At 40.8% G+C, this 13,903-nt stretch overlaps 1 protein-coding gene across 3 annotated transcripts in view; it reads left to right on the forward strand.

Annotated features, from left to right (window-relative positions):
- Positions 1–2,920: 2,920 nt before the first annotated feature.
- NR2C1 (nuclear receptor subfamily 2 group C member 1) overlaps positions 2,921–13,903 on the forward strand; it is a 43,903-nt gene continuing 32,920 nt past the window's right edge. For 2 of the 3 annotated variants that reach the window (XM_041738380.1, XM_041738383.1), the window contains exons 1-2: positions 2,921–3,057; positions 13,167–13,240. In XM_041738380.1, coding sequence (XP_041594314.1) covers positions 13,187–13,240 — 54 coding nt within the window. In that variant the 5' untranslated portion in view covers positions 2,921–3,057; positions 13,167–13,186. Of the gene's footprint in view, positions 3,058–4,131; positions 4,199–13,166; positions 13,241–13,903 lie in introns of all 3 variants that reach the window. The other variant, XM_041738382.1, reaches the window with a different exon arrangement.

Here is a 13,903-nt window from a genome sequence, read left to right on the forward strand (position 1 = left end):
TTTAGTTAAAATGTAAATGTTATCACAGCATATGTTGATCGGTCTTGGAGTATGCATCCATTTGTACTCTCATTTTTGAAGTTTGAGATCCACTGTAGTCAAATGTAGTCACTAGGATTTCCAGAGAGGTAAATCCTTTTTCCTTTGTTATACTGTACATGCCTTAAAGGCAAATACTTGTATCTGTGTCTCACAAAATGCCTAGCCAGTGTCTTTTAAGAGAAAATCATTGTTGAAATGCATAGAAGGTGTCGAAAGGATTCGTGTCATCTACAACTCAAACACAGCCCCTCACATGCCCGCATTGTAACTCAGATCTTAGACCTACTCTTTTCCTGCAAGGCCATATTTGGAACTACCTGTTGGATATCTACATGAGTCCTCCTTAAGCATTTTAAACTTTACATGACCACTTTCTGTTCATTCAGATCTGTTTATTTTCTTCTGTGTTGGAAAAACAGCAGTCTAGGCTCCAGAATCTGCCTCCAAGTCTCAACAAGATCCTCTGCTATTGCTCTTGTATGTGTTCCATCTTCATTCCTGTTACTGCACAGCCCCTGGCTCAAGTCCTTGTTACCTCTTCCCAATAATTAGAATAACTTTTCTTCCAATTTCAGTGCCTTCTTTGCAGTCTTATTTTTTATTTTTTTCACAGTCTTATTTTAAACACTGCCGTTCAGAACTATCTTATACATTCTAACCTAGTTTCATCCCTGCTCTTTGCAGCCTCCACTGCCTTCCCAGTGGCTTGGTATGGAATACTTTTCCTCAGGTGTCACACACTCCAACTAAGCCCACCCCAACTTTTCTCTGTTCACATGGTTTTCTTCTTTGTTCTCACCTTCTTTCCAACTCATTTCTGCCTGTGTATCCAAGACTTCTGTGACAGTTGGTCCTAGTCTTTCTCTCCCCTATTCCTCCTCTCTTATTCCTGTAGACCAAATCTAGTCCCTCCTTTCTCTGTGTCTCCATCATCGTTAGCTAGAAAACACACTTTCTTCTGGTGCCTATCACATTCTGTCCTTGAGAATCTGAGCCTCCTCCTCAGCATCTGGCAGAGTACCTTGCATGCTATGGACACTCACTATTTGGCAAATTAAATTACTCCAAATGGATTCCTTCTGATTTTTATTTTTTATTTTTTATTTATTTATGATAGTTACACACACAGAGAGAGAGAGGCAGAGACATAGGCAGAGGGAGAAGCAGGCTCCATGCACCGGGAGCCCGACGTGGGACCCCGATCCCGGGTCTCCAGGATCGCGCCCTGGGTCAAAGGCAGGCACTAAACCCCTGCGCCACCCAGGGATCCCTGATTTTTATTTTTTTAAGTGCCTTCCATGTACAAATATTCTGGAGCCTATGCCACATTTACTATTCTCTAAAAGAAAATCTTACCTATGACTTTCCTTTTAAAGCAAAGATAATTTCCAGTAGGATTAATTTTAAGAAAAAATGTGTAGGAAATTTCCAAAAAGCCTCAATAGTAAGTCCCCTAGTTGTGGGGAGAGATGAAAAAGGGCAACTCTCTTTTATATTAGTTGGTCATAGCATGTTAAGAACCAGTCTTGAAATACTATATATATATTTTTTAATGACATGAATTTCTAGAAACACTTTTGACCTAAAATGATAATACTTTGTATCTTATTGTCCATATATAGATCCTTTATAAATAAAACAAGTATTGTAAATAATGTCAATATGTATTATATTTATAAAAAATAAATTTACTGTATCTACTTTCGGTGTGATGATGTCTTTTAAGCCATATATTTTTCTAGAGTCACATATTTAAAGATGAACCACACAGCCCTGTTTTCAGAGAATGAGGCATAAAGCATATTCCCCTTCTTAGAGATCGTTGCATGCCCCTTTTCCGTGTCTTCCTGCCTAGTTCCAGAGGGAAATGATAGAGATATTCTCCTTCCCAGTGCACCTATGTTTTTTTCTGACTTGGGCTTCTGGCCTGAATCCATGACTGCTTTTCTAGTGCTGATCAATACTACAGAAATGTCAAGGACCCCTTCTCTTAAAGTCCACATCACACAGTACTTTGCACAGAGGACAGCTCTTCCTGCCACACCTCTATGCCACAGGTGGTTGCTGTCAGTGCTCTTGTTCTGTCATATGCCTCTTTTTTTTTTTTTTTTAAGATTTTATTTATTCGTCAGAGATACAGGCAGAGGGAGAAGCAGGCTCCCTGCAGGGAGCCCCATGCGGGACTCGATCCTGGGACCCCAGGATCAGGCCCTGAGCTGAAGGCAGAGGCTCAACCGCTGAGCCTCCCAGGCGCCCCTGTCATGGACCACCAGGCATTGTCCTGTATGCTTGGGAATACACCAATTGACAAAAAAGCCAGCCTTCAAGAAGTTTACATTCTAGGTGGTAATTCTTGCGCCATCTAGCCATTATGCCTATTTACCCACAAGAGCGAATAAGTGAATCTTTGCCTTCCTGCGCAGGATTCTGCCTTCGCTTATTTTAGGAAATCTTAGATATTTTATTGGCATCTATCCAGACTGAAACTCCTCTAATAAACTTGTAAGAGATAGCCTAAAACAAAGCCCAATTTTCCACAAGTTAGAAACCAAACTGCCTAAAACTGCTGAGGTTCTCTAGTGCTACTCAACCCTGAAGGTTCCTTTAACGACCGACCACCCTGGGCAAATGGGATGCTAAGCGCCCGCGGCTACCTCAAGTCCTGGATAGGGCCGCGCCGGCGGTGCGGTTCCCCTCCCAGCCGACAGGGGGCGGCGGACTCTGGCTCGGTTTTCCTCGTTCCTCCACCCCGGGAACGTCACGACCTCCTCACCGCCGGTCCACCAGTAATGCGCAGGCGCGGAGGGGAGCACGTACCGCAGAGCCGAGGGAGGGGTCACGAACTCTGACCCCCCCAAATACACAAACCCAGAAAGCTCCCTGCCCCCACTTTTCCTCACCCCCAACCCCTTGAGCTTTCTCCGACCTGTCTCTTCCCGGAACCCCAAGCAGCCACCACAGCGGGACTGTCCGGTCTACGCCCGGCGCGGGACGTAGCTCGTCGGGGAAGCGCCGGTAAGAAGTGCCGAGGAGGGAGCAGAGCCGTCGTGGCCGCGCCCGGGGCGGGGGGCGGGGGCGGGGTGTCCCTTCCTCCCACCTGCCGACGGCCGCACCCCCGGGTCCCCCGACAGCCTGCGGGCTGCGGCCGGCGGGGCCGGCCCGTGTGGCGGCGCGGCGGCAGGCTGCTCGGCTTGGGCTGGGAGCGCGCAGAGTGGCTGAGGTGGCGGCGCCGAACGTGCGGGGCTCCGAGGGAGGCTGAGGCGGCGGCGGCGGCGGCGGCGGGGCCGGGCGCGGAGCGGGGCCGCGGCGCGGGAGGCGAGTCCGCGAGCTGCACGGCGCGCTCCGCAGCCTCTCCCCCGGCGCCTCCTGCGGCGCCTCTGACCTTTCACCTACAGGAAAAGCTTCCGTCTCGGCGCCGCCGCCGCCGCCGCCGCCGCCGCTTCCCCCGCCTGGGAGGGCCGGGCTCCGGGGGCGCGCCGTGGGCTCGAGCGTCGGCGACCCGGGGCCTCCGTCCCCTCCGACGCCGCTTCCGAATTCTCGTGGCTGCTCGGGACGGACGGAGCGACGCCCTTGACTTGCCTGCGCAAACCGGGCCACGGCAGCCCTTGTCTTTGGACCCGTCTCTTGAGAAAAACGGCCCGGCCCGGGGTGCTCCCTGGCCGGGGCATGTCCTGACTTCCAGTAGTCCTTTTGTTTAAGAAACTGCCTGCAGCCCCTGCACAGCACCATTTTAGGAGTTACAAATGTTGCCAAGTTGTCTCGGAACCTTCACTAAGTAGTAGGGTCGGCCTGTTGATTAAACAAATAAATACTTGGAAAGGAAAAGCCAAAAGGACTGGAAGTTACGGCCTTTCGGGGTTTTGTTCCTCTGGATGTTGTAAAATGAGCCTTCGATGTGGACGTTCTTGAGCAGTGTCGATTGGATGGTTGACTGGTACACGGTGACTGTTTTAAAATTTTGCCTTCGTGTCCAGTTCGTAGATCTAGAGGAGGGATGTTTCTGTTCTTGTTTTTTTTTTTTTTTTTTTTTTTTTTTTTTTTTTTAAACGCATGGCACATACGAGTAACTAATTTCATTATTCATTTTAGGAGCATTTCAGTGTTTTAGGAAGAGTTTTGAGGGAGATACAGATGAAAGGCATTAAACATTTCCAAGGTATGTCCGCTTTGTGTTTCTGTCACACAAAGTGTATAATTGCTGCCCTTCGGGAATAGAAAAGACAAAAGAAACAACATACATAATTAATGGTATAAATATAGTTACCTTTTTTCGATTTTTTAGAACCCTCTTGCAACCTCTTAAAATCCTTAGTGAAGGGGCTGTGGGAAATGTATCTCTACTTAAGTTTTGTCTTTAGAAGTTAACAAAAGTCTCTGAATTCAAGTCAACAGCTTTAGGGTACACAGTAAATGCTAGACCTACCTCAGTGGACTGGATTTTTAAAAATTTGAGTCTTGAACGTCTCGTGGGATTTAAGAGAGGGGAGAGGAGCCTGGAAACAGTATATTGAGGCCTAAAGAACATCCCAGTTTGACCTGAAAAGGGGCCCCTCTTGGGAGCAATAGGAGATAAAATGGGAAGATGAGGAAGTCAGACTAGAAAGAAACTCTGTGTCCACAGTGACAGGAAATATTGAAAAAATAAAAAGAGAAGCATGGAAACTTTATCCTTCGGCCATTAAAGAGACATTGGTGGTTCTGAAGCAGGAGAATATGGATGGTTCAGTTCTGTAAGCGCCCTGAGATACTGTTGCTTGTCAAAGGAGCTGACCCCAGAATGGTTTTTGTCTTCTTGGCACTTTAAATATGCATAAATATGGTTCTTGCCTAATAGGGGCTTTTCATGTATATATTAAATGCGTGTTCAGGAAACTGCAGTAGCTCAGATTTTACCTGAAGGGTTAACTTGAAGGCCTTCAAGGCTAGTGGAGGTTTTATGAACTCCTTGAAATGCAGCATACTGTCATTTGCAGTGTGAGTGAATGAATTTGTGTTTTCTGGTGAGAGAAACCTTACTCCCGTCAGTTTTCTTTTTTCTTTTCTTTTTCCTTTTTTTGTCTTTTTTTTAAGATTTTACTTATTTATTCATGAGAGACACACACAGAGAGAGAGGCAGAGACACAGGCAGAGGGAGAAGCAGGCTCCATGCACCAGGAGCCCGACGTGGGATTCGATCCCGGGTCTCCAGGATCGCGCCCTGGGCCAAAGGCAGGCGCCAAACCGCTGCGCCACCCAGGGATCCCGGAATCATTATTCTTAATGAAGACAGTACAATATTTTAAAATACGCCAATGAGACTGAAACTATTTTGTATTCATACACACACACACACACACACACACATATATATATATATACAACTCAAGGACAGTGCTAACGTGGTAGGCCTCTGAACGAGGCTACTTTTCTCCCACACCAAAAATGTTTCCTCCGAGATTCATTTAAATCCATTATACCATAGTTTCTAATGACTATTATTCTCATTCATTAGCTTCTGCTCTAATACCATTATTCATTGAAAATTGACGCTGTTAATCCCTTTCCTGCCATCAACATAGATGACTTCAGTCACTGTGAGGACAACCCAAACTACAACCAGTCTAGTTCCAAATCTCTTGATTTAAAAGTCCAATAATACTCATTTAATTGAAACTTTAATATTTTTATGCCTGATTGCTCTAACGTGTATTTAATATTATTTCACCTTTTAATATTCTTCAGAGTCTTCCCTTTATATGATTTAAGGTGTCATTTTTTAAACCTTATATTCTAACCATACACACTAGTAATTAATTCCTTGAATTTACCATGTTGCTCATGGTTCCGTGTCTCTGGCTATTGGCTTCTTTTTCTACCATGACCATGGAATCACTAAATCAACATAAGTTAGTTTTCTAAGACAAAATTTAACTCCAACAATTGAGGCAAAACAAGCAGTCTTCACATATTTTTGGAAGTCTAAATTGCTATCACCTTCTTAGAAACGTAACTTGCCATTTGTGTATTGAGAGTCTTAAAAATGCTCATATTCATTGACCCAATACTTCATTCACTATTCTTCTGCTCAACAAATACTTACTGAGTGCTTACTATGGGTGAAGTATTTTTCTAAGTGTTAGAGATAGAGCAGGTAGTATTAAAACAAATTCCCCCTTATGAAGGTTCTATTTTGGTAAAATGAAACAGGCAACAAACAAATAAATATACAATACCAATAAATGGCAAAAAGCGGAGTGGAAAAAAAATAGAGCAGGGCTAGTGACAGAAAATGCTGGAGGGAAGGAATTGCAATTTTTAATAAGAGGTGAGATGACTCTTCTGAGAAGGTGACATCTTAGCAAAAACAATGAACAAAGATTTCTACAAAAAATTATTTCATTAAAATAGCATATGAGGAAAATGCTTAATGACAGAAATGCTAATGACAAACTAAATACAAAGATCAAGAAACAAAATTTTATTTACAACTGATTCTAACTATGCAAGACACACAAGGGCTAAAAATAAACATTCTCAAATGTTAAGTGACTTCTAGGTGAGATTTATAGGCTACTTATTTTCTTCTTTCTCTTTTTTTGAACGGGTACCTACAGTTATGATCAGAAAATAAGCATTCCCTCATTTTTAGCCCAGTGTGGGCCTGGTGTGGGCCCAGTGTGGACATAAGATTATGTCCATTTGTCTCCTACAGCACCCTGTCCTATGCATAGATGACCCATCTCTAATAGACTTCTAAGGAAAAGATCTGTAGTTTTCACTGAACCACTAGTATTAAACAGTACCTAGTAGTCATTTAACTTTAGTACGAATTTACTGAAACATTTACCAGGCATTGTGAGACTTTAGGACTTGACAGTGAACAAAGTGGGAAAGCTCTGCCCCACAGGGCTTGTGTTTTAGAGAAAACATTTTTTAAAATCACCATGTGCTAATTGTTATGAAGCAAATTAGGTAGGAGTGATGAAGAGAAAAACAGAGAAATCGAATAAGTTTATATAGGAAGTAGTGTCCTAGACCTCAAGTCAGTAAATCAGAGTTCCAATCCCGTTTTTATTACTTATTAAATGTATGAGCACGTCACTCACTGTGAGGCTCAGTTTCCTCACAAAAAAGTGGATTCAACATAATCTACTTCAAAAAGGTGTAAAAATTCAGTGTCAGTGAGAATATCTACACCAGTGGTTAAGTTTCTTTTTTGTTTTTTTAATTTAAAGATTTTATGTATTCATGAAAGAGAGAGAGAGAGGCAGAGACACAAGCAGAGGGAGAAGTAGGCCCCATGTAGGAAGCCCAATGTGGGATTTGATCCCAGGACTCTGGGATCACACCCTGGAGCCAAAGGCAAATGTTCAACCACTAAGCCGCCCAGGTGTCCCGGTTGACAGTTTCTTTATAAATTAGAAATATTTCCAGAAAGCTGAATGAACACAGCGCTCAATACATGAACAAGAGGAGCTCAGAACCACCACACTAGAGGGTGACTCTGGAGAAACCTCATGGAGACATCTGAGTTAGGCGTTGAGGGTTAAGTATTTTCACCAGCCTGAGGGACAAAGTAAAAAGCAGGAAGATGCTGTCTTTACTATTCCAGACCTGATTAACATACAAAAAACAAACGGTCCCACATTTTCGGCCCTGATTTTTTTTTCCTGATTTTTTTTTCAATTTACTATGATCTCATTTCTATTTACCTTCCCAAAGAAAAAAAGCATAGTATGAATGGTGCCATCCTTCTTCCATTCAGATTCAAAATTTTAAGTCTGTGTTCTTTGACTACATCAGAAACAGTTCATTTTTCCCCCACCAGTCCCAATACCATTAACTGAATGTAGGCTGCTGGCATCCAAAGCAGTATTTTGCAAACTGTGTTGTGAGCCACTTATGGATGGAGAAATTAATTTAGTAGGTCATATTTCTTTTTTTAAAGGAAATGGAAAAGAGTACATCAGATATACTGAGGGTAAGAATAGTCTCATTAAGACTTTATTTCAGTTTAATCTTTGTAAGTGTGCTGAGTCATGATGCAAAATGTATTTTCTTGTGTGGGATGCACACTCTTTTTTCCTTTCCTGGTGCTTTACTACAAAGTAGAAAATAAGAAGCCATATAGGGAGAATAAGAGTAGAGACAAAAAAACAGCAAAACAAAACAAAAAACAACATAGAGATAAGGAAATTCCTGACAGCACCAAAAACCCTAGCTCCATTTTTTCCCAAAGTCAGCTCTACTTGAGTCATATCAGTGTAAATCCGCTTTCCTCCACCTCCTGCCTTTTTGCTTAAACTAGCCATAGTTAGGCCTTTATCACAACCAAAGTGACTGATACATTATCATAAATACCTGCTTTTATGCCAAATACCTATTTCTTTTGTACCAGTTTTTATCATTTCTTCCTTGGTAATACTTTCGTTTATCAGAATAAATAATACTATCCTCTGGGAATTCCTGAATTTTAGTAAAACTTAAAACATCTGGATATAATTTGTAACTTATTTATTTATTATTAGGGAGAGAGAAAGAGTGTGCACAGGAGGGGTGGGGAGCAGGCAGAGGGAGAGAGAGACTCTTAAGCAGGCTCCGTGCCCAGTGTGGAGCTGATACAGTATTCTATCTCGCAATCCTGAGAATCTGAGCCAAAATCAAGAGTCAGGCACTTGACCAACTGTGCCACCCAGGCACCCCACAATTTGTTATTAATTTAGATAGTTTACCTCCTTTTTGCAAGTGGTGGGAAAAATTTTTAATGAACAAGATTATATAATGTATTTGAATTATTTTATGGATTTATTTACATATAAATGTTATATTCCTTGATAGTTTAATGAGAAAAATAAGTAATAATGAAAATAGGATCATACATTTGACTTTATATCATTGTGTCTGTGCCTTTCTAGACTTGAATTTTAATAAGCTGGCTTGATAGACACATAACAGGCTTTATAAGTAGGATAAGGTAAGTAGTTTGATATTGCAATGCATGTACCATACATACCTATGTTTGGTTGGAGAGGGGTCCATAGGGGAAGAGTTCTTAGTCTGCCTTTCAGGTCAAATCTGTTCCCTAAATTCCTCTCATTTCTGTTTCATTCAGTACAAATTGAGGTATACGATCACTGAGGTATTTCAAAAACTTTGCCTAAGCATTCTTTTGCTAACCAGTGGATTATTTGGATCTGTAAAACAATATGAACAAAGGCTCTAGACTACTGCGGTAATGCAGAAAGTTTATAAGGAAAGAAGTCGAAGGGGGTGCCTTGGTGGCTCAGGTGGTTAAGTGTCAGACTCTTGATTCAAATCCTTTAGCATTTTTATTACCATTAGCATTGCTAATGAAAAAGTATACAGTTAAACATGAACCTGTACATGTGTATATACCATGCACATAAGTACATTACACATTATACCCTAATACTCTTTGGTGTCTTTGCTAGAAGTTGATTTAGTGTAATTTTTTGCTCGTATAATAGTACTGAGATTTGACTTCAGTTCTTTCTATTCATACACTTAAAAGTAATCAAACAATAATATATATACAAATAGTTTACCTAAGTTTTCATTATGAAGTAGTTTCTTTGAGGCTAATGTGCTAATAACACTGGTGTAGATTTTGGGATTTCTGGAAAAGATTCCTTTAAACTGGCTTTTTGTTTCCTACTACTTTTTGTTTGTGGTAATACTTGTAGGTAAAATTTAAAAGAGACAGACACTTATTCAGCAGAAAGTCAGTCTGCATTCTACCCCTGTTCCCAAACTTCCAGTTCTCCCTGGAGATAGTCACTGTAATCATTTTTTTTTTTTTTTTTTTTTTGGTGTTCTTTCAGTCTTTCTTCTCTCTAGGTAGCATTGTAAAAGTTTCCTTACATGTATTGTGCGCATTTCTTACTAGATTTGTGCCTGTTATGAACTGAATTGTCATCCGCTCCCTGATCAAATTGAAGTCCTGGCCATCATTACCTCAGAATGTGACTATATTTTGCCATGAGGCCTTTAAAGAGGTAACTAAGTTAAAATGAGGTCAGTAGGGTGGGCCCTAATCCAATATGACTGTTGTCCCTATTAAAAGAGATTACAACACAGGCACAACAGAGGGAAGACATGTAAAGAGACAAGACTGCCATCTACAAGCCAAGGAGAAAGGTCTTAGAAACCAACCCTACTGACAGCTTGTCTCAGACTTCTAGTTTCCAGAATTGTGAGAAAATTAATTTTTTTAAGATTTATTTATTTATTTTAGAGAGTGTGTGAGCTTGAGCAGAGGGAGAGAATCTCAAGGAGGTTCCATGCTGAGCACGAGCCCTCAATCTCATGACCCTGAGATCAAGACCTGAGCAGAAACTAGAGTCTGATGCTCAACCATTTTAGCCACCCAGATGCCCCAAGAGAAAATTAATTTTTGTTATTTGAATCCATACAGCCAAAAGTAGCCCTGTTAAGCCTTTGTTATGTCAGCCCTAGCAAATCAATATAGATTTTGGTACTGGGAAGTGGGGTGCTGCTTTAACAAATGCCTAAACATTGGAACTGGGAGATGGATAGAGGTGGAAAGAGTTTTGTGATGCATGCTAGCAAAATCCTAGATTGTCTTGAAGAGATATTGGTAGAAATATGGATGTCAAAGGACATCAGGCTCCCCACAGGGAGCCTGCTTCTCCCTCTGCCTATGTCTCTGCCTCTCTCTCTGTGTTGTGTCTCATGAATAAATAAATCTTTAAAAAATAATATGGCCTCTCTGTGTGACTCTCATGAATAAATAAAATCTAAAAAAAAAGAATACCAAAGGCAATTTTGGTAAGAGTTCAGAAAGAAAAGAGAACTGTAGAAAAGTTGCTGTTGTCTTAGAGATACACAGATAGATTCGTGAACAGAATGTTGATAGAAATAATAAACATTAGGGGTGCCTGGGTGGCACAGTGGTTGGGCGTCAGACTGGTTTTAGCTCAGGCCATGATCTCATGATCTCATGGGTTGTAAGATCAGCTCTACATGAGATCATGCTGCTTCATGCTCTGTGCTCAATAGGAAGTCAGCTTGAAGATTCTCTCCCTCTGCCCCTCCCCTAACACATGGGGAGGGGGGTGCTCTCTGTCTCTCAAATAATAAATAAAAAACTCTTTAAAATAATAATAAAGGGGCACCTGGGAGGCTTAGTTGCCTAAGCATTTGACTCTTGATTTCAGCTCAGGTCATGATCTCAGGGTCATGAATTCAAACCCTGCCTTGGGCTCCTAGCTCAGCAGGGAGTCTGCTTGGGATTCTCCCTCTCCCTATGCCCTTCCCCACCTTTCCACCCCCACACACATATGCTCACAGGTGTATACACACACACTCTCTCTCTCTCCCTCAAATTGATCTTTTAAAAAATAAACATTAAAGGTGCTTCTAGTGAAGTCTCATAAATGAGAAACATGTTACAGTATTGGTAACTAGAGCAAAATGAACCTTAGGATAGTGTCAAAGAACTTGGCGTTGTGTTCTAGCCTTTCATGGAGAGTAGAACTTCTAAACAATAAACTTGGCTATTTGTGGAGATTTCTAAGCAAACTGTTGAAGACTTGGCCATTTCTCATTGCTTATAGTAAAATGTGAGAGGAGAGAGATACTGAAAAAGGAATTAAGAAAAATGGAACCAAGGGTGCCTGGGTGACTCAGTTAAGCATCTGCCTTCAGCCCAGGTCATGATTCTGAGGTCCTAGGATCAAGCCCTGCATTGGGCTCTCTGCTCATGCTCTCTCAAATAAATAAAATCTAAGAAAGAGAGAGAGAAAAGAAAGAGAAAAGAAGGAAGGAAGAAAAGAGAGAGAAAGAGAGAGAAAGGAAGGAAGGAGAAAGAAAGAGGGAAGGAAGGAAGAAAAGAAAGGAAAGAAAAAGAAAGAGGGAAGGAAGGAACGAAGGAACCAGGACTGAAGGGACTATCCTGGGTGTGACTGGACAACCATTTGCTAAAGAGATTCGGGACATGTGATTTGTGGATCCAGTCAGCCATCTCAACAGAGGCCTGGATGGGGTTATCCAGGAGAGATCTGTAGAGGGCTCTTATATGTGATGGCCTCCACCGCCATGAATTGCAGGGAAGGCAGTAAGATTTCTTTTATATCAGCAGAAGTGTTGCCAGCTCGGACTGAAGGGGACATTCATAGGATGAATTGAAGAAAAACTGTTGGACTTGTGTGATACTACTAGGTGGGCCAGTAGAATTATTCAGTTTCAAATATTTGTTATTCTTTAAAAAAAGGAAGAAAGATCCAAAGATGAGTCAGAGGATACAGGCCTGGGGAGCAGCTCTGTTTCCTTGGTTGGTTCCAGAGAGGTTAGGCCACTGCTTTTTTATCTAGTGAGAAATAGTTAAATAAAGCTAAATATTGAACATTGCTTTAGTACAATTGAAGCATTTAAAATTTTCAAAGTCTTCTAATGGAAAACAACTTATAATTTGGCAAATAATTATAATTATAGGGTATTAGTAATTTTATGACATTATATAATGTGACAAAATCAAAAATAATTTTTGTATTCTTATTTGCTGATACAGAGAAAAAGCAAGTCAGAGTCAGCACATTAATCTTTCAGGCTCTCAAATCCATTTGGAGAAAGTTTTACCTTAAATTCTAATTAACCTTAATATGTAAGAAACTGCCACTAATAAAGAACAGTCACAAAATTGTGGAGAGATCTTTCCTTCAGAATGAATGCAATTCTTTTGTTAATTTTTACAGTATACTGGTAAAAGAGTGTGTCAAGTGGCTATAGTGACATATTTATTAACAGATAGGATTACCCTTATTTAAATTACTAAACTACTCCTGATCTGCATCAAAGTTCTCCTGGTTAGCCTTCAGTATCTTTGAAAAGTAAAATTGTTTGGTATTGAATCATTTTTTTAATTAATATTTTCAAAATACATAAAAGCAAAGAGAATAGTTTTTATGCACTCCTATATAAACTTCATTAGTTTTCAATAATCGTCATTGCATGGCCAATCTTGTTTTGTTTATTCCCTCCTTCTCCCACCCACCCCAACTGGATTATTTTGAAACAAATCTTAGCTACATGTCATTTTATTTATAAATTCTTCAGGAAATATGTTTTATGAGTATAATTGTGAAAAGGTATCTTTATTTTGGCAGGACATTTTGGCAATTAGAACATGGCAACTATAGAAGAAATTGCACATCAAATTATTGAACAACAGATGGGAGAGGTATGTTTGATTTACAGTTCATTCTCAGATCCATCAAACCTACTTACATCAACTGTATATGCTAGGTTCTGGAAGTAAAGAGATAAAAGATACTCTTGACTTTAAGGTAGCTTTAAATCTAGTGACAGTCAAGTCATCCAACAGTCACAGTACAATGATAAGGGCTATAACAGATGACTATATAGAGTTATGGGAGTGCAAAAGAAAAACAGCTAATGAAGAATAGCAGAAGGGTGATGAGACCTGGAACAATTATGCCCTATTCCTTAGTAAGAAGTACCATAATCCAGAGGTTTTCAAAGTATCATCTAGGGACTCTTTTCAGAGACTCAGGAAGGTCAGAACTATTTTCATAATAATACTGAAATGTTAGTTGCCCTTTTTTTCCCCCAGGAGCTACCTGCCATGTAATGATATGGTATGATGAAACAGATCAACATATAAAAGATGTACATCACTCAGTGGGCCAGTGTGATGTTAGAAAATCACAGACAAGTAAAGGATCTATTCAAATTGCAGGATAAACCAATGGATTTTCATACAGTTTCTGATTTAATATTGCAACTAGCCTTAAAAAGGCTACCACTTGTCAAGTTTGGATGTGCTGTCAAAGAACTACCAACACCTTGCCTGCGCCCATAGCTCTTCTCTAAGAAATAAGTT

This window comes from Vulpes lagopus, chromosome 23 (assembly GCF_018345385.1).
Source record: "Vulpes lagopus strain Blue_001 chromosome 23, ASM1834538v1, whole genome shotgun sequence".
In the NCBI taxonomy this organism is placed as follows: domain Eukaryota; kingdom Metazoa; phylum Chordata; class Mammalia; order Carnivora; family Canidae; genus Vulpes; species Vulpes lagopus.